The 27,755-nt window shown below is 58.3% G+C and overlaps 1 protein-coding gene across 4 annotated transcripts in view; it reads left to right on the forward strand.

Moving 5' to 3' along the window:
- The window catches only part of OSBPL2 (oxysterol binding protein like 2), a 27,047-nt gene extending 725 nt beyond the window's left edge, over positions 1 to 26,322 (forward strand). The window contains exons 1-13 of one of the 4 annotated variants that reach the window (XM_077756834.1): positions 54 to 475; positions 581 to 1,219; positions 2,783 to 2,927; positions 4,799 to 4,874; positions 7,969 to 8,103; positions 8,495 to 8,592; positions 12,060 to 12,242; positions 13,722 to 13,829; positions 14,357 to 14,446; positions 16,829 to 16,952; positions 18,312 to 18,440; positions 19,374 to 19,497; positions 20,231 to 20,347. In XM_077756834.1, the coding sequence (XP_077612960.1) occupies positions 1,147 to 1,219; positions 2,783 to 2,927; positions 4,799 to 4,874; positions 7,969 to 8,103; positions 8,495 to 8,592; positions 12,060 to 12,242; positions 13,722 to 13,829; positions 14,357 to 14,446; positions 16,829 to 16,952; positions 18,312 to 18,440; positions 19,374 to 19,497; positions 20,231 to 20,325 (1,380 nt within the window). In that variant the 5' untranslated portion in view covers positions 54 to 475; positions 581 to 1,146 and the 3' untranslated portion in view covers positions 20,326 to 20,347. Of the gene's footprint in view, positions 1 to 53; positions 476 to 580; positions 1,220 to 2,782; positions 2,928 to 4,798; positions 4,875 to 7,968; positions 8,104 to 8,494; positions 8,593 to 12,059; positions 12,243 to 13,721; positions 13,830 to 14,356; positions 14,447 to 16,828; positions 16,953 to 18,311; positions 18,441 to 19,373; positions 19,498 to 20,230; positions 20,348 to 25,908 lie in introns of those variants that run through there. The other 3 variants (XM_077756836.1, XM_077756833.1, XM_077756835.1) reach the window with 3 other exon arrangements.
- The last annotated feature ends 1,433 nt before the right edge of the window (positions 26,323 to 27,755 follow it).

Below are 27,755 nucleotides of genomic sequence, written 5' to 3' on the forward strand. Positions count from 1 at the left end.
GGGGTGGGGGGTGGGGGGAGGGGAGGGTCCCCGTCACCGTTGCCGGGAAGAAGGCCTGAGCACCTCGAGGAACAAGTGAGCAGTAGCCGTATGGGCCCGGAGACTCTTCAGGTTCAAGACAGCCATTCATTCTCGGCCTCCGTCCCTCGTGGTCAACGTTTGGAACATCCTTTGTCATCTGTTGAGGACTCTCATTAGCAGAAAGGGACTTGAAGAGACTATTCTAGTCTAGTTCCCTCCTCCTCAGGTGGGGGAATATAAAGATAGCAGCTTTGAAATATTTCTCTGGGCCCAGTTTTTAGTGATGGTCTTTCAGGTGTGGCCAAAGGGGCTACTTCTGCAGTGACTGCTGTGACGGTCCCCTCTGGGCACACTGTGCTGTGTGAACGTCTGTCTCCTGGAGCCTGGTCAGCGTGCCCGGGGCGGCCGTAACTCCCTGGCCGGGCCCCTGTTCCCGGACCAGGGGCCACACCAGGTTGGTGGACCGACAGCCCAAGACTGTTGACTTACTCTTGTTTGAAATGCAAGGAACAGGAGGTGCTGAGCTCAGTTACTTACGTCGTCTTTCCCGGTCTCGTAGCTGTGATCTGCCTCGCGGCTGTGCGCCTAGGAAGCGCGCTTATCCGTCTAACCTGCGCTCTTCTGACCGCTAGTGCCATCCGGGACACGCGCCGTGGGCCACCTAGCTCTTGCGGGGTCACCAGGCCCCTAACCAAGAGCCGGCCTTGGTGTGCCCTCTTCCCTTAGGACTCTTGTGGGCCCTTCCTTCTGCCGGGACCAGAGGCCCCAGATCCCTGAGCGACTCCGGACTCTGCCTGGAGATGTTTTCCCAGACGGGACCGAGCTTTGTGTGGCCCGCTGTTTAGAGAAGCTTCCCCCGCCCCCGCCTCTCCACACGGCTCCCCTTCTCTGCACGCCTCTGAGACACAGGGGGACACAGCTGTCCACGGAAATAAAGGCTCCTCAGCTCTTTGGTTGCAAACCAGATAGTGGAAGACAGACAGCAGGGCCCCGTGCGGGGAAGCACACAGAGGACACGGGGCCCCTTCCCCTGCGGTCTGAGGGAAGGGGGCTGAGCCCTGCAGTTACTGGAGCAATGGCTTCGGGGGCGATGACTTCCTCCAGGAACCAGCACTATTCAAGTACATGAAAACCTTGTGCAGATCACAGGCTGCGGCGACAGCCCTGCTAACAGTGTGTACCTCTGATCAGATTACAGGTGATTTCTAGTTCCTCCTTTGTTTCTCTGTATTTTTTTCTATAATAAACACATGTTGTATGCTAAAGTGTCTAAGCCGTTTGTGCCACGCTGGCCTTGTGTGAGAAACGACCGCAGCACAGCCACCAGCGATGTGTTGCCCTGTCTCCCAGGCACGGGTTCGGGCCACAGCTTGAGTGCACGTTCTTCACGGCTGTAGCCTGCAGCCTCTTAGCGTCCAGGGGGGTCCATGGGGACAGGGGCCCTCAGAGGAGGGCGGTGGGCAGGTCTTGCAGGATGGGGTCCCCTTAAGAAACCAAGTCTGGACTGAGGATTAAGTAGATGGTGCTTTTGGGTCAGTACGAAGATCAGAGGTGACAGGCTCTTTCAGAAGATATTGACTGTTAAAGAGGCTTGTTTTTAAGTGTCCCTCCGAAGCCGTTGCAAGGTAAACATCAGCACTGCATCTTGGGACCTGTCAATACGGAAAAGTACGAGACAGGATTTTTTTGTGTGTCCCCAGGAAAGTGTAGCAGCAGATTTCTTTAGGTTTGGGGCCTAACAGCACTCAAGCCGCCTAGCCTCATGCCCTGGGCCTCCCCGTCGACTGAGAAGTGAGGGGCAAGCGGGAGCTCCCAGCTCCCTGTGAGCCCGTGTGCTCCTGGAAACAGTCACTGTCACGGCTGAGCGCCACGGTCCAGGCGCCCCTCCCTGGTTGACGTGAGGGGGAGGAGGCCTCCTGAAGGGGAAGGGCCTCGGCACAGGGCCCAGGGCTGGGGAGGGCCGGGGAGCGTACCGACTGCGTCTCACACGAGTCCTCAGGATCACTGCCCAGGCTCCTTGTGGACGTGGACGTGGGGAGCTCTGAGTCCCAGCTGGGTCCGTGCTTGGGCTCTTGCTCACGGACACATGAGAGTCTGGCGGCGTGTTTGTGTGGTGCAGGTTCTTACTCCATAGACATCAGGGCTGCGGCTTCTATTTTTTATTTATTAAGTTTATTTGGGGGCGGGGAGTAGCACGCAAGCGGGAGAGGGGCAGAGAAAAGCTGAGAGAGTCCCAAGCAGGCTCTGCATTGTCAGCACGGAGTCCCATGTGAGGCTTGATCTCACGAACTGAACCATGAGCTCATGACCTGAACTGAAGTCAGGAGTTGGACGCTTAACCACCTGAGTCCCGCCAGGCACCCGCACGGCTTGTATTTTGAAGGAGAGGCAGAGCTGACCACAGACCTTGTGCAGAGCCAGGACAAGCTGCAGCCTAGAGGCAGGTCTGGGTCCTGGAGGGGCGCCTGCCCCAGAGGGCATGAGCCGTGCCCGACACACGGGCACACGGTGCTCCCTGGCCTCCCAGCCGGACCTCAGGTGGCCGCCCCAGGTGCACAGGGCACCTGCGCTGTCTGAGCCCCTGGGAAGCCCCGGAAGCGTTCCTCCGCCTCCGCGTGTTGGGGAGCAGGCCTAACTGCTGCAAATGTCCCCGTTAGAAACGAAGTAGAGCTTCAGGTGTCCCGTGCAGTCAGAGCTCTTGGAGCCGGGCTTCCGCGTCTTCCGGGTCCTGCAAAAACTGCCGTCTGCTTGTCGTGTGCAGGCTTTGATTCCGAGAACTCTTCTGGGGAATTTCCAGAGGCCAATCAGAGAGTCGCTGCAGTGATGTGTGTGGACACCAGCACAAGTAATGGGGTCGGAAAGGTCGGGGAGAGGCCCCCTCGAGAGAATGGAATTCAGAAGCACAGGTATGTTGTCCCACACGCCTTTTAGAATCTTCCAGTGTATCTGTGGCGCCCCCGGCCATGCTGCAGGGTGCTCCTTCAGCTCTCCCGAGTCCCGAACTCAGGGGTGACCCAGCCGTGGCGCCCCCAGACAGCATCCCCTGGTGCCCTGTGTAGCCACAGGGTCAGAGACCCGACACCCCTCTCCTTCGCTCCTGGAGATCCATGACGGCACTTCCTTGACCTGCCATTCCGGGCACCGCCCCGGGGCTGCGGCTGGACCGGCGGGGAGGGACCCTGTGCACCGCCTGCCTCCCAGTGCGCACTGCCTCTCTGCCCTGGGGGCCTAGAAGGGTCGTTTAGAGCGGCAAGACCCCCTTTTCCCCTCATTTCCTGTCCTGCTGAGCTAGATTTGGGGACGGTGACCTATGTCTTCCCCAGCAGAAGCGAGGATACGGGCAAGACAGGACCCACGAGATGGGGGTGGTGGGAAGGCGGCCTGCGTCCACCCCATGGTGACTCACTTTGTGGCTTGAGGGAGCCCCGCAGTCTCCCCGCAGCCCCTGCCCTGAGCGCTAGACCCCAGCGCCTGCCAGGTGCGAGCAGCAAGGACTCGGCGCCCCGCCCCCACCGCTCGTTCACTCGGCAGGTGTCCGCGCACCTCCACGCGCTCCGGTGGCCTGACCCAGACCGGGTCGGGCTCTGCGCCCTCCGCTCAGCCCCTGAATCTGGTTCACGTGTGCCTGACGCCGCCCTCCTGCCCCCCGCGCGCTGCCGCCCAGCTCTGACCTGCGGCCCCATGATACATGCAGGGGCCCCCCAGGCCTCTCCTGCTGTGTCCCTGTAGCTCTTGCTCTTCCCTCCTGACCTCTGGAGGGCTCACCTAGGGACCTCTTCCTGTCCCTCCCAGTTTGTGGCTGCTGGGGCCGTGGCTGCCCCCGGTGTGCCTGGAGCTAGGGTGGAGCTGGGAGGTGGGCGCCAGCAGCCCTGTTCTGCCGACCCTCTTACCCCAGAAGCAAACACTGTGCCCTGACCCAGCTGCCCCTAATGTGACACGCCCGGGGGAGAGCACGGGGTCCCCACCCGAGAAGAGCAGGGGTCCCGCTCAGGGGAGAGCATGGGAGTCCTGCTCCGGGGAGAGTGTGGGTCCTGCCTGGGGAGAGCAGGGGTCCCCGCCCGGGGAGAGGAGAGCACTGCTGTCATTGTTCTGAAGCCCAGAGCCGTCGCGCGGTGGTGCCTGGGCCGGGAGCTCCCGCTGCAGGCAGGGTAGGGGCTTCCCCTGAGCCAGAGATTGGGGGCAGTGCTGGGGTGTCTTGGGGATTGCAGGGCAGCCACAGGGTCCCAGGACCCCAGCAGTGCCTTCGAGGGGCCCCCACGCCATGGCGGCCCTGCCCACGGGCTCTATCTTCAGTGTTCGCGGTGCGTGGGTCCAGCACGCCTCCCCCCCAACTCTGGCTTCACGGCCGGCTCAGGCCCCCCTCCTTCCCAGGTGGAGGAGCGTCTCCCCTCAGCGCAGTTCCCAGGAAGAGACTGCCAGCTTTCCCTGGGGAGCTGGCAGGAAGAGAGCCTAGAAAGGAATGAGCCTCAGGAGAACAAACTTGTATTGAAAGGGGCTCCTGGTAGGCTTCTAGAAAGGTTTTGCTAATGCGGCTCCCTCTTATGCCCTCCTGGCCCGGCCTCTGCCTGTGGTCACCGTCATTTCCCGGGAGACCCTTCAAGACGCCTGTGCAGGCGCCTCTCTCTGGGACCTAATAGCGCCCCGGCTGCCAGAGCAGACACGTGGCTGGTGTTTGCATCTAAAAACTAAAAAAATGGTCACTGGGCAAAACCATCAGGTGTAAGCGAACCTGGCGCCGGAGGGATCAACCCATGTTTCTCTGGTCCTTCCCTCTCAGGACCTCGTTGCCTGCCCCGATGTTTACCCGGAGCGACTTCAGTGTGTGGAGCATCTTAAAGAAATGCATCGGCCTGGTAAGTTCAGAGGGACTCATTTTGGGGCCTAAAGCTGAAACATTTTCAATTCCTGGGAATTTGTTGCATTGCTGATAGTTTAGGGAGATGCACTCTGCACGTTAATAGCTGAGGACGATAAAATAGGGAGGGAACAGAGACGGGGGCGGGGGGAGTGGAGAGAAAAGGTAGAGGTGTCCACACACAGGAACGGACTCCCACAGGCGGGCCTCCTGACGTGAGATGCGTCACCGGGGTTTACGCTGACCCTGGCGTTCTGTGACGGACGGTCGCACAACGTGAGGAGCCGTGGAGGGCTCCCCGCCACACGCGGAGGGTGAGCCGCGGGCCGGCGTGCGGGAGCGGGGGCGCAGCGCGGACGCTCAGGGTTTGCTCAGAAGAGGTGGTTGGAGAGTGGTGTCCGTGGTCCTGCGTGACTGTCACCGGCTGGGAATGTGGGCCCCGCCTCTCCGGAGGGCAGGGCGCACCCATGGGCTGTGGGTGGCACGCGGCCCCATCCCCCATGCCACACGTGTGTGCCGCCGCCGTTTGTTCTGCCCTCATCCCTTTCAGCCCTTTCCCAGAGGAAGCGGGACCTTCTCTCCCACTTTTTGCTTTGAAGGGACTTGGACTTCTGGAAGGTTGCAGGGCGGCATGCGGGGCTGTTCACCCTCCAGCCAGCTTCCCGTCGTGGTGCTGTCTCACGGAGCAGCCAGAGCTCGGCGAGCCGGGCGCCGGCATTCCCGTCGGAGCGTCACTGCTCACCGCATGCTTGACGTGGCCTTCCCAGTTCCCCTGCCGTCCCGTACTGGCGGCCGGCGCTGGGTCACCGAGGCCCGGTGTCCAGGTGACCCTGCCCCAGGCCTCAGCAGACAGAGCTGTTAAACCCAGCGGGGCCTCCTGACCCTGCTTCCACACGCACATACTTGTTTTACTTTTTTTATGTTTTACTTTAAGACTTTTATTTTCAAGTAGTCTCTGCACCCAGCATGGGGCTCAGACTCACGACCCTGAGATCAAGAGTCGCACGCCAGCCAGGTGCCCCGCACGTCTCTTCTGTTTTAAAATGGCACGTTTGGGGTTCTGTTCTCTGAGCAGTGTTTTCTCCTCCATTTCTGACTGTGAGCAGGTGTGTCTGTCTGTCTGGAGATAGGTGTTGAACTTGACTAGTTCCTTGGTCTTGAAGCTTCTTGTCCTAAAGTGACTCTGTCACATCGCATTCCCCAAGGACCCCCCGTAGGATGGATTCAGACCAACCCGCGGGTCGGCGCGGTCGGGGCTGCACCAGCTCCGCGTCCGTGGGTGGGGATGCGGCCCGCTTCCAGTTGCTTCACTCACGGAGGCAGCGGCCACGCACCGGCCAGTGGGTATCGCGGCAGCAAGCGGGGCTCATCCCGCCCCTCGCCGCGTCCTGCGTCTCCTAGTGCTTTGAAGCAGACCCCACTCGTGAATGTTTCTTACATGGCGAGAGGGTACGCGCCCTCCTTGCCGCCCGCCCAAGCACTGGCCGCACACGACTACGTGGATCGTTAATCCCATCCACTGCCCGCGGGCTCGTGCCCCTGGCTCTCTCTTTCCCGGGCCCGTGCTTTTCTGTCTGTTGTGTCTCCCCTGCCCCCAAGTACGAGCTCCTGGTGCTCAGTGCCGGTGCCATCGCTCTTCCTTTATTTCCTGGGATGTTTCTGTACTGAGAGCATGCCCTTCCATGGCCGCCAGCACGTTCGCAGAAGGTCAGGGGCAGCGAGCGATTCTCGCTTTATCACATTGCTACATAATGTGTTGGCTTCAGTGGCGTTACCCAGTGTGACCCGTGGTGTAACCAGCTCTCCTGTCTCTTGTTTTTTTTTTCCAACTTACGGAGTAAAACCTACTTGACGTGTTCCAGCCCCCTAGCCGCTCCGTCTGTGGCTGTTAACAGCCTCTTCAGTTTGCCCATAATCCTCTATAGAAGGTGCTCTGGCTCATTCTGTACCTTCCTTGTCCGGGATCTGAAGTCAGCCACTTGTCCCGGGAGAGAGAAGACTCAGGACCACAGCGGGGCCCGGTGGGGTGGGGGTGGGGGGCTATAAATTGCTTGTTCTAGGTCTTTCCAGAGGGCAGAGCTAGGAGCTGTTTTGATTTGTTTCAATGATGCTTTAAATTTGGGGCGACAGGCTGACTCCAGCCGCCTCGGTAGTGTCTGTGCCTCTTCCCCCCACACCGATGATCCCAGTTTCTAATGACAGTGGAGGTGAACGATTTAGACCAGCACTTTGTTAATGACTCACCCGCTCTATCCCACACACACCATGGTTCCGCAGGACAGGACGCTTCTGCCGCCACCAGCATGTTCACTGAAACGTGCGAGTTTTTTGCCTTTTGTGGGTCGTCGTGGCCTGAGGGTGCGTCTCCAGTCACTGTGCTTGGAGTCGTCCGCCGTGGTCCCCGTCTAGCTGGCCGTCCCCTGAAAGCTCATGTGTGCTCACTTGCTTCTTTTTGTTCTTGATGTTTGGAGATTGCTTTTCTAAATTAATTTTGTGTCAAAGTTGTAAATGTGAAGTTGGATCTCCGGGCCGAGACTCCAAGACTTTACCTTCCTGTCCCTGCCCCCGTCCTGCAGCCTCCCTTCCCCTCGAGGGACTGTCTCCCCCCTCCATGGTCTGTCCCCCCGTGTGGCATGAAGTGGACCGTGTGTTATCACCTCCCTTTCTTCAGATACGCTGGAGGCTTTTCCGCCTCCGTTTCGCCGAGTCGTGCAGCCGCAGCCACGTAGGGCCACTGCTTACTCTTACGGTCACCGCCCACGCCCGTCACACGTGTGCCGTGCGTGTGCCGAGCAGTGCGGGGTGGGCTCCTGGAAACGGGGCCGCGGGACTGAGGGGCAGGTGCGCGCAGCTCTGCTGTGGGGGCCTCGGCTGCACCCCCACCGGCTGTGGGGGCCTCTTCCACCCAGCCCTGCCCCTAATGGGTGTGGAGTGTTGCCGCTTGAGCAGGTGAGCAGGCTGACTCTCCACGTAGTTGACACCCTTCCTCCTGAGAGCAAGGCCAGCATCTACCCCGTGCTCAGAGCGGGGTGGCGTGTGGCTCCGGTCCCGGGGCGGTCCAGCGGTGACAGGTGTTCACTGGCTGCTTCCAGGAGCTGTCCAAGATCACCATGCCCATCGCCTTCAATGAACCTCTGAGTTTCCTCCAGCGCATCACGGAGTACATGGAGCACGTGTACCTCATCCACAGAGCCTCCTGCCAGCCGCAGGCCCTGGAAAGGATGCAGGTGGGCAGTGGGCTCCGTTTGGGGGACGCCAGACACTGAGATTGTAGTGTTTGGTGGGTGTGACACCACGTGACCAGCCCCACATGACGGATGTGCACTCGCACTGGCTTCTGGGTAGAGTCAGGCCCTGCGCCTTGGCTCCTCCCGGGTCCTCTCAGGACCAGCCCCCGCTGCCAGCCACCCCACCGGCCTGGCACAGGGCCTTAGGGCGGAGGGCAGCACCCGGGTCCTGGCTGTGTGGTTTGCGGAAGTGCCTGTGCCGAGGGGCATTTCCCCGGAAGTTCCGTGATCCCAATGCACGTGACAAGGAGACTCAGGCCGCCAGCGCGCGTCGTGGTGCTGAGAGGCTGCACGTGTGGTCCCTCCGCTCAGCGTCTTGTGTTGTTCCCAGTGCGTAGCTGCCTTTGCGGTATCGGCGGTGGCTTCCCAGTGGGAGAGGACCGGCAAGCCCTTCAACCCGCTCCTGGGAGAGACATATGAGCTCATCAGGTAAGGGCTCGGGGCCCAGGGGCTGCCAGCGCCTGAGGAAAGAACAGGGTGCGGGGCCATCGGGGGTGGGGCCGCTGAGGGAGAAGGTACCTCGCGGCCACGGGCGCCTGGCACAGAGGCACGGGGTGAAGCAGAGCGCCGGGCTCTGGGGGGGAAGGGAGGCGACCGGGAGGTGCTGGCTCTTTCTGGAACCGATGTGGACACAGGCCCTATGCGGGAGGCGGCCTGTGTCATCAGGGCGTCTGGTGACGGTCACAGGGCGGGTGCAGCTGGGGACAGTAGCTCCCACGTGCCGGCGAGGGCCTGGGGGGTGGTTTCTGGCGGGTGGATCCCCGTGCAGCCCCCCAGCTGCTGACCTGGTCTTTGAGCCCCGCCCGCGCCCAGGAACAACACAGCCTGGAGCTGTCCTGGTGGGGGACCCGGAGGGCGCACTGGGCCTGTTTGGGGTGCTCTTCCCTGGCCCCGCTGCCCGCGTGAAGTGCCCACCCAGGCCAGCAAGTAAAGCGGCGCCCGCGGTGCTGTCCCCCATCTGCTCGGCGTGGCTGGGGCTCCTCGTGGGGCCATTGGCTGCCGTCTAGACTTCCGCTCTGCCTCCTCTGGGCCCTGTAGAGAGTCTGCCGGAATCTCTTACTAAATGAAAGTGTGTCTTTAATGATAAGAGCACGTCCTTTTAGAAAATGTGTAAGTTGAGGGGCGCCTGGGTGGCTTAGTTGGTTAAGCGTCCGACTTTCGCTCAGGTCATGATCTCGCGGTTCGTGGGTTCGAGCCCCGCGTCAGGCTCTGTGCTGACTGCCAGCCCCGAGCCTGGAGCCTGTTTCAGTCTGTGACTCCCTCTCTCTCTGACCCTCCCTTGCTCACGCTGTCTCTCTCTCTCTCCTAGAAATAAATAAAACAGGGGCGCCTGGGTGGCTTAGTCGGTTAAGTGTCCGACTTTCGCTCAGGTCATGATCTCGCGGTTCGTGGGTTCGAGCCCCGCGTCAGGCTCTGTGCTGACTGCCAGCCCCGAGCCTGGAGCCTGTTTCAGTCTGTGACTCCCTCTCTCTCTGACCCTCCCTTGCTCACGCTGTCTCTCTCTCTCTCCTAGAAATAAATAAAACATTAAAAAAAATAAAAAAAAAAGAAATAAAACATTAAAAAAAGAAAAATTAAAAAAAAAAAAGAAAATGTGTAAGTTGAGAAAAGTGAAAAGCGAGTCAGACCCCATCCCACAGGAGACCATCAGTGTTAAGGTTTTGGTAGATTTCCTCGCGCGTGTGCGTGTGCGTGTGTGTGTGTGTGTGTGTGCGTGCGTGCGTGCACGTGTTCACACAGTGTGATCATGTTAGCGTGTGTCGTGTGTCATTTAGCGTCGGGTCGTCTTCATCCCCCACACGGCCTCACAGGCCTTCTCCGAGTCAGGCTGCCAGGCTTTGTGTCTGCGTCTGTGCACGTCCTAGCTCGACGCTCGCCCTGCTTCCTTGGGTCACGAAATCATATTGGCGCTATGTCATCACCGCGCTGATCTCAGGGAGTCCTGTGCTTCTGGGCCCTTTACTGCCCTTAATCCCTATGTTATTAACGATCAGAGTTTCTCAAAGGTGAGTAAATGGTGGTGGAACTGGGGGTGGGTCCGCTTGAGTCAGCGCTCTGGGCGCGTGCTGCTGCGGGAGGCGTGTGCCAGGGTGTGTGTGTCAGCGCTGCTTTCCCGTCTGCGGGAGGAACCGTCAGTGTGAGTAACACAGGCGTAAGTCACCTGCCACTGGGACGGCACAGGTGTCCCGTTTCAGGCTCTGACCGGGCAGCTCTCAGGACCCCGCCGCCTTGGAGCGGCTGGGTGCGTTAGAGGGCACAGGGCTGCCGTGGTGTCCGTGCCGGAGACCCTGGTGGCCACGGCAAGTCCCTGCTTCTTCAGTTGAGAAATGGGGAAACTGAGGCCCAGGTGAGGCAAAAACCTGCCCCAAGAGTCCCTTTTCAGGGGAACTCTTGTAAATGCACAGAGAGCGCTCGTTCTTTCTCAGCCGCGCCCCTGCAGCAGCCCTCCGGGGCCGTGTGTCCTGGTGCGACGTGGGAGGCTCTGACCTTGTCTGCTGTTAGGACGTTATTAACATTTTCGTTATTAAAAAGCACCATTAACATATCTTGAAAAGAGAAATGAAAGCCCAACACAAAAGAGGTTCTAGACGGGAAGTAAACCTGTGGATTCAGAGACTGCGCGACTCATGGCGCCGAGGCCGCCACCCTGACCATCCGTCGTGTCCAGGGTTTAGTTGAGGGGTCGAGGCCAAGTCCAGACTGACCGAGAAACGAGCATTCTTCCCGAGGGAGCAGACGCCGCGCCCTGTCTTTGGGTCCAGGTCACGCTTGTGTCTGCGTCCACTGCGCGCTGGGCCCCGAGTGGCCTTCTGGTCTAAGGAGCTGTGTCACGAAACCAAGTCCTTCTCTAGCGTCTTCTTCCCTACAGATTGCTCCTGAACAGCTAAAAATAGCACTTTCTTTTCTTAGACAAGTATTCATTTTGTAAATTACATACCTTNAGGCCAAGTCCAGACTGACCGAGAAACGAGCATTCTTCCCGAGGGAGCAGACGCCACGCCCTGTCTTCGGGTCCAGGTCACGCTTGTGTCTGCGTCCACTGCGCGCGCTGGGCCCCGAGTGGCCTTCTGGTCTAAGGAGCTGTGTCACGAAACCAAGTCCTTCTCCAGCGTCTTCTTCCCTACAGATTGCTCCTGAATAGCTAAAAATAGCACTTTCTTTTCTTAGACAAGTATTCATTTTGTAAATTACATACCTTGGTAGGCAACCTTTTAAAATCTAATTTTTCAACTTTCCTTCCTCTGTAATGATTGGAAATTCTGATTCCAGTTAAGTTAGTAATTATGTGGTTTAGCTTTTATCATTTTTAACGACTACAACTGTAGGTGTAGTCACAGTTCCGGAACAATTAAAAACTGACATTTTTATTGAAAAAGAGCATGTACTAAAAACCCTGTTTCCTGGCCCAGGAGTATCTTGGCACATCAGACGTGGCACATCAGAAAACTTCCAGGAGCCCTAGCGGGGGCTGGAGGAGGGCCCTACGGGAAGGTCGCGAGCTCCCTGCTCTGTGGTTCCTGGGCGCTGGGGGTCCCTTGAGGACTGAGGTGGCCGCGTCCAAGTCACTGGTTATAGGAGTTTTGTCTAGGCCTGTGCATGCTGGGGGCAATGTGCGCGGAGGCTCAGGGTGGAAGGCCCCTCACGTTCTTTCTCCTTCCGTGTGGGGTCCAGATTTGCCCCGGGGGCAGTGTGTGCACCTGCCTGTGTGTGTGTGTGTGTGGGGGGGGTGTCAGTGTCAGGCCCAGAGTGGCATCAGAGCGAGTGTCAGATAGCTCTCACTCAGGGTGGCCGCGCCAGGTGCTTCAGGGCTCCCCCAAGAGTGCGCCGAGCCGACCCTGGTCAGATTTTGCCGTCACTAACGTGGCTCTCTCTCTCTCTCTCATTTTTGTGCCTAGGGAGGACTTAGGGTTCAGATTTATATCTGAGCAGGTGAGCCACCACCCCCCCATTAGTGCATTTTATTCAGAAGGCCTCCATCAGGATTTCCTGTTTCACGGCTCCATCTACCCGAAGCTGAAGTTCTGGGGCAAGAGCGTGGAGGCCGAACCCCGGGGCACCATCACGCTGGAGCTGCTTAAGTGAGTGCTGCGGCCAGGCCGGGCGGGGCGCGCTTCTGAACCCCGAACACGCTCCCTTCTGGTGGACCAGCCTTTCCCAGGGTGGCAAACCGGCCCCGGCAGGCACGCCCCTCACACCCGCGTCGGGCCCACTCTCCGCAGACGCGGGCGGCTTTAGTCATTGCTTTTGGCAGCTCTTTCGCTTGGTCATGAGCCTGCACGCAGCAGCTTAGAGCAGCCACTCTCTGCTCTCCCACGTGGCCTCTGAGGGCCAGGGAGCAGTGTGGCAGGCGCTCTGGCTCAGGGTCCCACGAGGAGGCAGGCAGAGCGCGGGCCGGGACGCATCCCGGAGGTGGCTGGTGGTAGGAGGCCCGGGGATGCTCACAGTGCTGCTGGCATCACTGGGGCTGGGGACCCAAAAGGGACGGAGCCACGGTGTCTTTTATGACCTCATTTTAGAAGTGACCGCACCCCGACCCTAAGGCCCGTTGGTTACACAGACCACGCTGCTAATGGTGGGAGGGAGACGTGGCTGATCCCGGGAGGTGGGGGACTTGGCGGGGTGGCCTGGAGGTGGCCCCCACACCCACTAGATCTCAGTCCAGACGCTCCCCGGTGCGTCTGCTCGGACAGCGTGCACAGCAGAAGCCCAGTCTCTCGTAGTCACCCAGACATTGCAAAGCCAGTGTAGACGCGATCCAGGCCGCAGCATGCTGCCAGGTCCCGGAGGCGCACATCTTGCTAACTGCACCCTCCGTGATGAACCAGGGGTATAATTTGTCTCACGTTGGCGCATCCTGCCTGGCTGCCAGAGAACACCAGTCCTTGACCCGTGGACGTCAGGGCCGACGAGGTCGCCGGGCACAGTGAGGGTGCCCTGTTCCTGGGAAGCGAGCCCGTCTTGCGGTGCTCTGTGGGTTCCTGGGGCGGGGCTCCCACACCTGAAAAGCAGCAACCTTATAGATTCACGCACTGGGGTCCCCTGGAAGTTTGAGGGGCTCCAGATAGTGTCCTGAGATACCTGTGCTTTGAGCGAGTCTCGGCCCTTCCTTATTTGACACGGCCTCCCTCGAGACGGGGGACTGGTGAACCCGCTTCACACTCACGGGGGTTCTTTTCTCCTTGGGTCAGGCCATCCAGGAATGATGAGGGATGCTGGAATGTCGTTTCGGACGGAGCTGCTGCCGGGACCTGGGTCAGGGTGCGGGCTGGGCGGCTCCGGGAGCCTCTGTCTCGGTGGCCTCCTGTCGCTTATTAACTTGTCTTGACATTTAAGTAGAAAGCTTTGTTGATGCTACAAAGGAAAGCAGAGATAAATTTCAAACAAATGCTAAGTAAATAGCCGCCATTCGCCATTCGGGCAAGTTCAAAGCAACACTCTGCCCCCGCACGGGCTTTAGGGCAATTATGGCTTAATTCCATCTGGTGTTTTGCTTTTGAGGGTCAGGCAGTGTCTTCTGCTTTGCTGGCGCCTGACTTTGTGTTTCGTGGTCTTTACAGACATGGTGAAGCCTACACGTGGACGAACCCCACGTGCTGCGTGCACAACGTGATCATCGGGAAGCTCTGGATAGAGCAGTACGGGACCGTGGAGATCGTCAACCACAGGTACTGGCGGCTGTGCCTCGGGCGGGGGCTGCGCCACGCTTGCCGTGGCTCCCGCCGCCCTGCCTGGTGGTGGGGCTGTGGGGCTGCTCAGAGGCGGTGTCTCCCTGTGCGCCCCCGGCCTCTTGTCCTGTTTCGGTCACAACAGTGAAGTTACTTTGAAACTTTACACTAGAGTGTGATGTGATTCCCACATGCAGAGGTCACGACCATCCTCAAATACTGACCTCTGTCTACCTTGGACCTTCTTCCTGGAAGTTGGAGACATGTCGGCTCTGTTTCTCAGCAACTTTATGGAGATACAATTTGCATATCAAAAAATTCACGCTTAATTAAGTGACACTCAGTGTATTTACTGAACTGTACCGTCGCCAGCAGGCAGTGTCAGGACATTTCTGTCACCCCAGGAAGGCACCCCGCGCCCACTCGCGGTCACTCCCTGACGCCGCCCCCTCCCCGGCCGCCCCTGGGTCTCCTTTCCTGGACGCTTCACACCGTGCAACGGAAGCCTGTGTTTGTCTTTCCTGCAGAACCGGAGATAAGTGTGTGCTTCATTTTAAACCATGTGGCCTGTTTGGAAAAGAGCTTCACAAAGTGGAGGGACACATCCAGGACAAAAAGTAGGTCCACGCCCGGGTGGCCCACTGTGGGTGGCGTGTGCGCCCCCTGCTGGCGACGTGGTCATGCCAGGGATGTGCGTTCACACTAGAAAAAATCGTGACTGTGTTTGGTCTGGAAGACACACTTCTTGAGTTTCAAGTGTTGGTTCTGGGCGGTGAGTGATCGGGGTCTGTCTCTCCCTCTTTTTTTAAAAATGTTTTATTTTTGAGAGAGAGAGAGACAGCGTGAGCAGGGGAGGGTCAGAGAGAGAGGGAGACACAGAATCTGAAGCAGCTCCAGGCTCTGAGCTGTCAGCACAGAGCCCGACGCGGGGCTTGAACCCACAAACCGTGAGATCATGACCTGAGCCGAAGTCGGACGTTGAACTGACAGAGGCACACAGGCGCCCCTGTCTCTTCCTCTCTTGAGGACGAAAGGTCTGGGTCTGCTTTCTGTTGATAAAATGGACATGAGAAACTGAGGTCCCCGCGCTGAGACGTTTTGCAGACAGAGCTGAGATTGACAGTGTGGCTGCGAGACACAGCTCAGTCCGTAGTGGAGGCCTTGTCTCTGCAGGCCGACTCATTCCAGTCTGTGAGTTAGGGACTTTTTAAATCTTTGTGACCAGAGAAACGGTCAGGAGTTCACAACAAATGTTCTGGCATTTTCTCTCCTTTGGGTTATTTAAAAAAAATTTTTTTATTCAAAAAATTTTTTCTTAAGGTTTATTCATTTTTGAGAGACAGAGTGTGAGTGGGGGAGGGGCAAAGAGAGAAGGAGATGCAGAATCTGAAGCAGGTTCCAGACTGCGAGCTGTCAGCACAGAGCCCGACACGGGGCTTGAACTCAGGAACCGTGAGATCATGGCCTGAGCCGAAGTCATGGCCTGAGCCGAAGTCAGACGCTCAACCGACTGAGCCGTCTGGGTGCCCCTCTCCTTTGGGTTGGTTTAGCTTATGTCTTTGGCCTCAAATTTCTCACTTTTTATTCCCCAGTCAGGAATTGGGGCGTTACATAATGTCATGAACTACTTTCACCTTCTAAAAGCTAGATATTTTCTTTCTTTCTTCTTATTTTGAAGTAGGCTCCGTGCTGAACATGGGGCTTGAACTCAGCTCCATGAGGTCAAGAGTCAGGTGCTCTACCCACTGAGCTGCCAGGCGCCCCTCATGCATTTTCATTAGAAACAAGTTTCCAATGTAGAGCGGCGGGTGCTCCTTCTCCTTGTGTTGAGTATCAGAAAGTCACCTGTTGAGACTGTAAGAAGGTTTTAGACTTTAGACTGGGGCCACCGCGCCCGTGAAGTGAGCTGGGGCTCAGCTCGGGGACCCTGCAGGGCAGCAGCGCCCTGAGCAGCCTCCCCTTCGCCACCGGCGGCGACAACGCAAACAGAGACAGGCGCCGCCCCTGGCGGCCACGCGCACCAGCCCGGAGGGCCTGCCAAACCCCGTTCTGATTTTTCGGTTTTCCACCCCACGGGGGAGTGAGCTCTTGCCTAACACTGTGCCTCTCGGGGGCAGAACGTGTCGGCCAAGGTGACTGCTGAGTGAGAACAGGCCCCGTGTCCCCTGCCGAGCTCCCTGGTCTCTTTCCGGGCTGAGCCTGAGGCAGGGCTGCCCCTCCCTCCAGGATGTCACACGCCTAGCAGAGCGGCATCTCCCGGGAGCGCGCGGCCACCGTGCTTTCCCCGCAGGAGGACGCAAAAGAGAGAAAAAGAAAAAACAAAAAACGGTCCAGCGCTGTTGGCGTTGTTCCTTTCGGATCCGGCAGAGGCTGGCGGTCGAGCTGGACAGTCCCCAGAGGTCGTTAGTAAGTGACACAGGCAGGCGGGTAATGATGTGGGCATCCGATTTGTGGTTGTGAAGAGAAAGCAAACAGTGTCAGCTGAAATTGGAAGGGCTGTTTATGTGATTTGTAGGGAAGGGAAGGACACACACTCCTGGGAGCTCGTGTATTTCAAGGACAGCGACCGGACGGCGCACAGGCTTAGACGAAACGTTCCCTTGTTCTCACCCTTCTCGTCCGCGGAGCCCGCCGTCCACACTTGTAGGGCTCATGCCCTCCTCTTTCTGCTTTGGTAAATTAGGCCCGAGGAGGGACCCTAAAGGGCAGATTTTCCTCTTTGCACCTATGTCCAGAGGTTCCAAAATTTACAAGGAGACAAACCAGAACAGGAATGTACCCCATGGTCATGGTCACAATTAAGGTGCTGCCTGTTTAGGTGAAAGGCTTATAATTGCTATAAACATGGCTTTAACAATTTCCTTTGATGGGGCACCCGGCTGGCTCAGTTGGAAGAGCACATGACTCTTGATCTCCGGGGACGTGAGTTCGAGCCCCATGTTGGGTGTAGAGACTACCGAAAATAAATAAACTTAAAAAAAAATTCCTTCTGACTACAGCAAAAAGAAGCTCTTTATGATCTATGGAAAATGGACAGAGTGCTTGTGGGGAATAGACCCTGCTGCATACGAGTCCTTTAAGAAACGGGAGAGGAGAGGTGACCACCTGAGCAAGCCGCAGCTGGTGAGGTGCTGCCCCTGTGTGGGTACCCCCAGGGCGGAAGCAGCCCTCGGTGGTGGGGGGGTGCCCCGCAGGGTGGGGGGGTGAGAGAGCAGCAGGGGGGTGGGGTTTCCAGAGTCAAGTGCAGAGTCCAGTGCTGGGGAATCGCCCTCCCTCTGCTGAGCCGTGGGGCCCTGGAATCTGCGGTCCGTACGTGCTGCTTACGGCCTGGGTTTATCTGCATGTGTGTGTGGCGGCTGCTGCCGTCGGCAGGGCTCGGGGGTCTCTGGGTGTGCCATGTCCCCCTGAGCCTGGCACAGCCCAAGTGCACCTACGTTTCCTTCTGGGAATGCTGTGCTCTGGGTTCTTGTTCATAAGCCTCCTGTCTTCCTGCACCTCGTCAGCTTAGACCTATTAAACAATCAAGAGACTGTCATGTCTGTGTTTTTAGTTCTGAGCTCCAGGTAATATATTCCATAGCTGGGAAGTTTTGGTGAGGATACTTTTCCCCCAGAGCTTTGGAATACTGATTTTCTTAGGGCTTCAAACTAGAAGTGGTTAGTTCAAAAGAAGTGTCAGATGTTTTGAGGTAAGAAGAGAAAGTGGGCCAAACCCAAGGTGCTCAGCCTCCCCTGGGGTTGCGGCACCCGGCCCGGCATCGTGGGAGCACCCCTGCGCACCGTCCAGTGGCAGTGCTCTCTGACTTAAAGAAAAGAAAAAGGAAAGTTCCTTTCCCAAAATCCTTGGGGATTTTGAGGACCACACAGACTTAGAATGTGAAATCCACTGAAGGGCTTTTAGTTCTTTCATTTAGCTTCCTTACCCTCTGGGTAACCCGACGTGGGAGAGCACTGATGCGAGCACCTCTCCCGGAGCCTCCTTCTCTGGCTTCCGGCACCGAGCCCTGTTGGACTCGGTCGGGAGGGTCCCAGAGCCGTGCCCTCCTACCCCCTGCTCTCCCACGGCAGCTGTGGGGCTGACCGCTTGCTTCTTTCTCCGAGTCCCGCTGGTCGGGAAGCGTGAGGTGGCATTTTGTCTTCAGATGTGGTGCAGTTGGGGTTCCGTCTCGAGGTGCTGAGATACCGTGAGATCGCCCGGCGTGAGCGCTCCTTGGCGGCGGGCGGAGCTGTGGTGTGTGGGGCCTGGCCCCGTCCGCTGGGCTGCCTGCTCCCCGGGTGTAGGTTTGTGCTGCTCCCCAGGAAGGGGGAGCACCCCCAGGCTGCTGACTTCCCTCCCGCTCTCTGGGGGGGGGGCAAGGTGGGGAGCCCCCGCAGAGATCACCACGTCCTCTCCTTCGCTGGAGCCCATCTTACTCCGCCCGATGGCAGCTCCAAGGGCAGCTGCCCCTCCCGGCCGGCCGGCCCACGCTGCTCTGTGTTTCAGGACGACAGCGCCCAGAAAGCTGATGGCGATGTGGCCGATGCCGTGCCCGAGGCTCAGGAGACCGTGCAGGTCATTCCAGGCAGCAAGCTTCTCTGGAGGGTCAATACTCGACCCCCCAACTCTGCCCAGGTCTGTACCCTCCACTCGCGACATCTGCTCCCCTCTGCGCCCCCACCTCCACCCCCCGTCAGCTGGGCCCTGCATCCCCGCCGTCTAGGACCACGCCCCTGCTCCCTGCCTTCCCAGAGCCGCGGCCTTCCCAGGCAAAGGCAGTGCTCCGCCAACATGTCGTGTGGGCGTGCTGACGCGCCCCCGATGCCCGGGCGGCAACACAGGTGCTTGTGCGCATGTGGCGCCTTCTCTGGGCAGCCTGCACCGACTGGGTCTCATGAAAAGGGCTTCCAGACAGCTTTTGAGAAATTATGAGAAATTAATTTCCTGACTTTTTGATTTAGATGCTTAAACACATTTTGGTATTTATGTTTGAAAATTTGCGCTTACAATTCGTATTGTACGTAGTAAGCTTATTATATCATATATTAACATACAATGTGCAGGGTGACTATATAAACGTAATGATTTTGTGTCGTGTTATTTTAATATCTATCGTTACTTATTCATGTGTAAAGTACGCGAACTGTATGTGAAGTGCTCCTCACGTCCTGTTACCAGAACACATGTGAACACACGTAAAATAAGTAAAAGGAAACAGAACCCCCACCTGTGTGTGCGTCCCCTCGATGCAGCCACTGCTCGCTCTCAGCAGGACGTAAAATAGTGCAACCCAATAGGAGAAAGGCTGTGTGTCTTCCCAGGGAATCCCTCTTAGAAACAACCCCCGCTCGTCCATCCTGTGGTTCCGTGTCTGCGGACCCGGGGGACCGTGCAGGTGCGGGGTGGTGCCCACCCACCTGTGCGCGAGGAGGTGCCAGGGGAGGGAGGGGGCGAGCTGTGCGGCAGAGGGTGGACCGGCCCGAGCGGGGGACCCTTTGCTGCTCCGAGCAGAGCGCAGAAACAGATGCCAGGGAGGTGACGGGTTTCTGCCCGCTCCCCCCCCACCAGATGTACAACTTTACCAGCTTCACTGTTAGCCTCAACGAGCTGCAGAGCGGCATGGAGAAGACCCTGGCGCCCACGGACTGCCGCCTGCGGCCCGACATCCGGGGCATGGAGAACGGCGACATGGGTACGCGGGGGCAGGGCTGGGGGGCGACACGGGCAGACAGGGAGGCCGTGGACAGCGCTGCTCCCGCTCTCCGTGGTGGGAGAGACTTAGCAATCCCGCCGCTGCGGACCAGCCCCCCCTGCAGATATGATGCAGTTCAGTCACTAGAGAGGTGAAAACAAGCATGTGACGAACACGAGTCCCTAGCGTCACCGACACAAGGGTGACATTTCCAAGAGTGGACGTGTTCTGCATCCAGAGGCAGTGGAGGACCGTGTCCCAGGCCCGGGCAGCTCCTGCCCCGTGGGCGTCTCCCCGTGATTGGGGGGGTGCCGCATGCTGGCTCTCACGTGTGTGCGACAGCTGTGCAGCAGGCTATCCCCAGGGGCCCCGGGTTTGGTGTACCCGCTTGGTGCTGAGTCTCTGCCCCCACCCCCAGGACCGGGCTGGGGAGCCCGAGGGTCGGGTCAGGCGGGATGGTCTCCCTGCCCGTGGGTCCAGTCTCCGCGAGCCTGAGCCTGCCTGGGCCTGGCGCTCTCCCCTGGGCCCTGCTGCGCCGGCCGCGTGCTGTGGGGACACGGCCTGCCTCTGGTTTGCAGATGACGACATTTCTAACCAGGGGACTTCTCACCTAGGGTCTGGGGGTGGGGGCGTTCCCGCATCTGCTTCCTTCAACCCTCCCTCTGCTTGATGTGAGCCGGGAGCCTCACCGTCAACCCTGAGTCCTTACCCCCGGCGTGTGCTTGGCCCCCAGAGCTGGCGAGCCAGGAGAAGGAGCGGCTGGAGGAGAAGCAGCGGGAGGCCCGGAGGGAACGAGCCAAGCAGCAGGCCGAGTGGCAGACGAGGTGAGGCCGCGGTGCCTGGGGGGGGGCGGTGGCGAGGGCCCCACGCACACCTGCGGCGGAGCGGGCGCTACAACGGGGTCCCATTAATGCAGGGCCACGGCCCCGGGTCCGGCGCGGGTCCCCTGACAGGAGGTGAGGATGCACCCCGCCGGTGCGGGGACATGCCTCTGACCTTGAGCACTCTTCTCAAATAGGGCACAGCTTAAAAGAAACCACAGCCTGAACCAGGCCACCAGCTGGGGGGAAACGCAGCTTTTGGGAAGGCAGTGCCGTGGGAGGAATGGCATGTTCAGCCGTCCCCCTGTGGCGCTGCTAGAAGGCTGCTCTTCTCCACCTGCCACACATGGAAAGGCCATGGCCGGCCACGTGGTCCCGTGGATAGGGAGGGTGTGGCGCATAGGGCCCGGGGGCGTCCTCAGGCTGGGACACACCTGTGTTCAGACCAGGTGAGAGGGTCAGAGACAGAGNATTGCTATAAACATGGCTTTAACAATTTCCTTTGATGGGGCACCCGGCTGGCTCAGTTGGAAGAGCACATGACTCTTGATCTCCGGGGACGTGAGTTCGAGCCCCATGGTGGGGGTAGAGACTACCGAAAATAAATAAACTTAAAAAAAAATTCCTTCTGACTACAGCAAAAAGAAGCTCTTTATGATCTATGGAAAATGGACAGAGTGCTTGTGGGGAATAGACCCTGCTGCATACGAGTCCTTTAAGAAACGGGAGAGGAGAGGTGACCACCTGAGCAAGCCGCAGCTGGTGAGGTGCTGCCCCTGTGTGGGTACCCCCAGGGCGGAAGCAGCCCTCGGTGGGGGGGGGGTGCCCCGCAGGGTGGGGGGGTGAGAGAGGAGCTGGGGGGTGGGGTTTCCAGAGTCAAGTGCAGAGTCCAGTGCTGGGGAATCGCCCTCCCTCTGCTGAGCCGTGGGGCCCTGGAATCTGCGGTCCGTACGTGCTGCTTACGGCCTGGGTTTATCTGCATGTGTGTGTGGCGGCTGCTGCCGTCGGCAGGGCTCGGGGGTCTCTGGGTGTGCCATGTCCCCCTGAGCCTGGCACAGCCCAAGTGCACCTACGTTTCCTTCTGGGAATGCTGTGCTCTGGGTTCTTGTTCATAAGCCTCCTGTCTTCCTGCACCTCGTCAGCTTAGACCTATTAAACAATCAAGAGACTGTCATGTCTGTGTTTTTAGTTCTGAGCTCCAGGTAATATATTCCATAGCTGGGAAGTTTTGGTGAGGATACTTTTCCCCCAGAGCTTTGGAATACTGATTTTCTTAGGGCTTCAAACTAGAAGTGGTTAGTTCAAAAGAAGTGTCAGATGTTTTGAGGTAAGAAGAGAAAGTGGGCCAAACCCAAGGTGCTCAGCCTCCCCTGGGGTTGCGGCACCCGGCCCGGCATCGTGGGAGCACCCCTGCGCACCGTCCAGTGGCAGTGCTCTCTGACTTAAAGAAAAGAAAAAGGAAAGTTCCTTTCCCAAAATCCTTGGGGATTTTGAGGACCACACAGACTTAGAATGTGAAATCCACTGAAGGGCTTTTAGTTCTTTCATTTAGCTTCCTTACCCTCTGGGTAACCCGACGTGGGAGAGCACTGATGCGAGCACCTCTCCCGGAGCCTCCTTCTCTGGCTTCCGGCACCGAGCCCTGTTGGACTCGGTCGGGAGGGTCCCAGAGCCGTGCCCTCCTACCCCCTGCTCTCCCACGGCAGCTGTGGGGCTGACCGCTTGCTTCTTTCTCCGAGTCCCGCTGGTCGGGAAGCGTGAGGTGGCATTTTGTCTTCAGATGTGGTGCAGTTGGGGTTCCGTCTCGAGGTGCTGAGATACCGTGAGATCGCCCGGCGTGAGCGCTCCTTGGCGGCGGGCGGAGCTGTGGTGTGTGGGGCCTGGCCCCGTCCGCTGGGCTGCCTGCTCCCCGGGTGTAGGTTTGTGCTGCTCCCCAGGAAGGGGGAGCACCCCCAGGCTGCTGACTTCCCTCCCGCTCTCTGGGGGGGGGGCAAGGTGGGGAGCCCCCGCAGAGATCACCACGTCCTCTCCTTCGCTGGAGCCCATCTTACTCCGCCCGATGGCAGCTCCAAGGGCAGCTGCCCCTCCCGGCCGGCCGGCCCACGCTGCTCTGTGTTTCAGGACGACAGCGCCCAGAAAGCTGATGGCGATGTGGCCGATGCCGTGCCCGAGGCTCAGGAGACCGTGCAGGTCATTCCAGGCAGCAAGCTTCTCTGGAGGGTCAATACTCGACCCCCCAACTCTGCCCAGGTCTGTACCCTCCACTCGCGACATCTGCTCCCCTCTGCGCCCCCACCTCCACCCCCCGTCAGCTGGGCCCTGCATCCCCGCCGTCTAGGACCACGCCCCTGCTCCCTGCCTTCCCAGAGCCGCGGCCTTCCCAGGCAAAGGCAGTGCTCCGCCAACATGTCGTGTGGGCGTGCTGACGCGCCCCCGATGCCCGGGCGGCAACACAGGTGCTTGTGCGCATGTGGCGCCTTCTCTGGGCAGCCTGCACCGACTGGGTCTCATGAAAAGGGCTTCCAGACAGCTTTTGAGAAATTATGAGAAATTAATTTCCTGACTTTTTGATTTAGATGCTTAAACACATTTTGGTATTTATGTTTGAAAATTTGCGCTTACAATTCGTATTGTACGTAGTAAGCTTATTATATCATATATTAACATACAATGTGCAGGGTGACTATATAAACGTAATGATTTTGTGTCGTGTTATTTTAATATCTATCGTTACTTATTCATGTGTAAAGTACGCGAACTGTATGTGAAGTGCTCCTCACGTCCTGTTACCAGAACACATGTGAACACACGTAAAATAAGTAAAAGGAAACAGAACCCCCACCTGTGTGTGCGTCCCCTCGATGCAGCCACTGCTCGCTCTCAGCAGGACGTAAAATAGTGCAACCCAATAGGAGAAAGGCTGTGTGTCTTCCCAGGGAATCCCTCTTAGAAACAACCCCCGCTCGTCCATCCTGTGGTTCCGTGTCTGCGGACCCGGGGGACCGTGCAGGTGCGGGGTGGTGCCCACCCACCTGTGCGCGAGGAGGTGCCAGGGGAGGGAGGGGGCGAGCTGTGCGGCAGAGGGTGGACCGGCCCGAGCGGGGGACCCTTTGCTGCTCCGAGCAGAGCGCAGAAACAGATGCCAGGGAGGTGACGGGTTTCTGCCCGCTCCCCCCCCACCAGATGTACAACTTTACCAGCTTCACTGTTAGCCTCAACGAGCTGCAGAGCGGCATGGAGAAGACCCTGGCGCCCACGGACTGCCGCCTGCGGCCCGACATCCGGGGCATGGAGAACGGCGACATGGGTACGCGGGGGCAGGGCTGGGGGGCGACACGGGCAGACAGGGAGGCCGTGGACAGCGCTGCTCCCGCTCTCCGTGGTGGGAGAGACTTAGCAATCCCGCCGCTGCGGACCAGCCCCCCCTGCAGATATGATGCAGTTCAGTCACTAGAGAGGTGAAAACAAGCATGTGACGAACACGAGTCCCTAGCGTCACCGACACAAGGGTGACATTTCCAAGAGTGGACGTGTTCTGCATCCAGAGGCAGTGGAGGACCGTGTCCCAGGCCCGGGCAGCTCCTGCCCCGTGGGCGTCTCCCCGTGATTGGGGGGGTGCCGCATGCTGGCTCTCACGTGTGTGCGACAGCTGTGCAGCAGGCTATCCCCAGGGGCCCCGGGTTTGGTGTACCCGCTTGGTGCTGAGTCTCTGCCCCCACCCCCAGGACCGGGCTGGGGAGCCCGAGGGTCGGGTCAGGCGGGATGGTCTCCCTGCCCGTGGGTCCAGTCTCCGCGAGCCTGAGCCTGCCTGGGCCTGGCGCTCTCCCCTGGGCCCTGCTGCGCCGGCCGCGTGCTGTGGGGACACGGCCTGCCTCTGGTTTGCAGATGACGACATTTCTAACCAGGGGACTTCTCACCTAGGGTCTGGGGGTGGGGGCGTTCCCGCATCTGCTTCCTTCAACCCTCCCTCTGCTTGATGTGAGCCGGGAGCCTCACCGTCAACCCTGAGTCCTTACCCCCGGCGTGTGCTTGGCCCCCAGAGCTGGCGAGCCAGGAGAAGGAGCGGCTGGAGGAGAAGCAGCGGGAGGCCCGGAGGGAACGAGCCAAGCAGCAGGCCGAGTGGCAGACGAGGTGAGGCCGCGGTGCCTGGGGGGGGGCGGTGGCGAGGGCCCCACGCACACCTGCGGCGGAGCGGGCGCTACAACGGGGTCCCATTAATGCAGGGCCACGGCCCCGGGTCCGGCGCGGGTCCCCTGACAGGAGGTGAGGATGCACCCCGCCGGTGCGGGGACATGCCTCTGACCTTGAGCACTCTTCTCAAATAGGGCACAGCTTAAAAGAAACCACAGCCTGAACCAGGCCACCAGCTGGGGGGAAACGCAGCTTTTGGGAAGGCAGTGCCGTGGGAGGAATGGCATGTTCAGCCGTCCCCCTGTGGCGCTGCTAGAAGGCTGCTCTTCTCCACCTGCCACACATGGAAAGGCCATGGCCGGCCACGTGGTCCCGTGGATAGGGAGGGTGTGGCGCATAGGGCCCGGGGGCGTCCTCAGGCTGGGACACACCTGTGTTCAGACCAGGTGAGAGGGTCAGAGACAGAGAGACAGAGACAGGGAGTAGACCCTGGGCCCTGGGCCTCTTGCTGCCTCACTGGAAAATTGTGGTTAGTTTGTCAGTAGCCGTAACGTGAAAACAGCCCATTCAGTGAGGGTTTGGTCAGGTGAGTACTGTAATACTTGAGTATAATTAAAAATAAATGAGATGGCCAACAGACACATGAAAAGATGCTCAGCATCCCTCCTCATNTGTTAGAATGTTAGTCCTACAAAAATCTTGGGGTGGCTTTGAACTTTTCAGTGAGTATTTTTTTCCAATCAAGCTTGATGCTCCGTAGCTATTGTTTTCAAGGCCTGGTTGCGATCACCTCCCGTGACTGTTTTGTGACTAACATTTTTAAAACCCAATTCTTTGTGCTGGGGCTTCCGATTTGATTTAATTTTATGCTTTTGGTAGTTTGATATTTGGAATTAGCTTCATTCCAGAAAAGGCTTGAAAAGAGTCCACCTTCTTTTTTTTTTTTTTGGTAAGGAAATGATTTAAAAAACACATTGCAGAAGTAGCGATATTTTGTCCTCAGATGATTCCTTCTACTTTCTGAGTCCCCAGGTCCTTTGTTGTCTTCAGGACGCGCATCAGAAGTAGAGGGGCCAGGGGCTTCCCAGGGCACGCGCCGGACACGTGCCCATGATGGCGGCCCTGTCTCCCCTGCCACAGGCTGTCCCCTTCCCCGGTTAGACAGACACCGGGCCTGCCTCCGGGGAAGGAGATAGCACTGTGCCCATTCTTCCCTCGGAAGGGACTGTGGTCGTTGTCCACTAACGGCCCGGCACGTTTCCGTGAAGTCCTTGAGGGCCTGCTGGCAAAGCCCACGCCGGGCTCGTTGGTGGGCACCATGCTTGAGTGAAGGTGTGTTAGTCATCCTCTGCCACGGTTGCTGCCCCTAACGCCGCATGCGGTGTGGTGGGCCCTCCCTGCAGGGAACAGGAGCCGGGCGGTGTCCGCTTGCTGCCTGACCACATCTTCTGTGTTCCAGGTGGTTCCATCAAGGCAGCAACCCCCACACGGGGGCCCCTGACTGGCTGTACGCAGGGGGCTACTTTGAACGGAATTTCTCACATTGCCCGGATATCTACTGAGGGGTCCGAGTGGCCCTCTTGATCCGGAACTGGAGACCGGACTCCGTCAGGTGGCCGCCCCGAGCTTCCATCACCGCACAAACTGGCTTTTATGGCGACCGTGTCCACGGAGACAGCACCGTCCCCGGTCGAGGACTTGATTCTAATTAACTTTTGATCGCCAAACATTTTACTACTGTTGCAGCCTCTTCATAAAGCTTCACTGGGAATCATCATGTTTTCATTAAGGGCGGGAAGGACAGTCCTGTGCCTCCCTTCGTGTGACAGGACTCAGCCGGGCCTGTTACACGGCGCCCTCTTCGTCATCAAGTTTATACNCGGTCGAGGATGATTCTAATTAACTTTTGATCGCCAAACATTTTACTACTGTTGCAGCCTCTTCATAAAGCTTCACTGGGAATCATCATGTTTTCATTAAGGGCGGGAAGGACAGTCCTGTGCCTCCCTTCGTGTGACAGAGCTCAGCCGGGCCTGTTACACGGCGCCCTCTTCGTCATCAANAGCACAGTGGCAAAGGGTTTCTGAGACTGTTGTGAATTTGAACCAATAACAGAAGATGGATCTTGAAAATAATCCTTCGAAGAGCTTTATGCGGGCCAGGAATTGCTCCCTAAATTACGGTAACACAAAAGTGAAGATTTTCAAAGCGTCAGATGGAATGAAATGAAAAGCTGTCAGATTCTGTATTTTTTACCGATCTTCAATAATGTAAAGATTAATTTTAAAATATTTAAGTTAAAACTACTTGAATAGTATTTTGCTGAAGAGCAAGATATGCATTAATCACCAAGTGTATACTGTCCAAAANTCACCGGGGCGTGGCCTCTGGTCCAGGCCCAAGTCACAGAGGCTCGCCGTGCCCACGGCCGGTGCGCCCTGCGGCAGGTCTGATGCAAGAGTCACTACGGCCGTGTCATTAAGATCACGTAACAAAACATAGGTGTGTGTGTAGCCTAGAAACATGGCTTCCGGTGGCTCCGCTTTCTGTGGACGTGTCAACGCCGCAGGCTGCGCGCGGCAGCGCTCCCACAGGAGGCCGTACCGAGCGCTGCTTTCTCGATGGCAGGCTGTCGTCACCGTCTGGGCTTTGACGTCACATGTGTCATTAAAACACTTTTAAAAGCGAATACTCGTTCTGAAGCCTTGATTCTATAGCTTCGGAAACCAGAAGCTGAGGGGTTGGATAGAAAGTGCTCCGTGGAGACGAGAGCAGAGTCGCTGGCGACGGAGTGCGAGGCTTTACGGTTGTGACCCTTTTCCGAGAGATCGTGGTGCATCTGGTCATCTGCATGGGGACCCTGTGCGCCTGTGGCCGTGGCCCGGCTCGCTGTCCATGAGGGAGGGCAAGCTGAAAATGTCGAAGTGCACAGTCCTGGGGCACATTTAAAATGACAGTATTTCAGGCAGTTTAACAACTTACGGATGAATCTGTGTCCCCTGCCACCGATAACTGCTAACGAGGTTTACACTTTTGAGTCTGCTGGCAAGGCCGGTGGGTTTTCAGCAGGCGCCCGGCCCCGGTGCCGGAGGAAGAGGCCGGAACATAGCACGTTTGTGGGGCCGTTGTCGCTTGGCTTACGGTTTTTATTTTTACTTATTTTTTTAAAGGGGTGCCTGGGTGGCTTAGTTGGTTAAGCGTCCGACTTCAGCTCAGGTCATGATCTCACGGTTCATGAGTTCGGGCCCCACGTTGGGCTCTGTGCCGACAGCTTAGAGCCTGGAGCCTGTTTCAGTCTGTGACTCC

The sequence above is a fragment of the Crocuta crocuta genome, unplaced genomic scaffold (genome assembly GCF_008692635.1).
Source record: "Crocuta crocuta isolate KB4526 unplaced genomic scaffold, BGI_CrCroc_1.0 scaffold613, whole genome shotgun sequence".
Classification (NCBI taxonomy): Eukaryota; Metazoa; Chordata; class Mammalia; order Carnivora; family Hyaenidae; genus Crocuta; species Crocuta crocuta.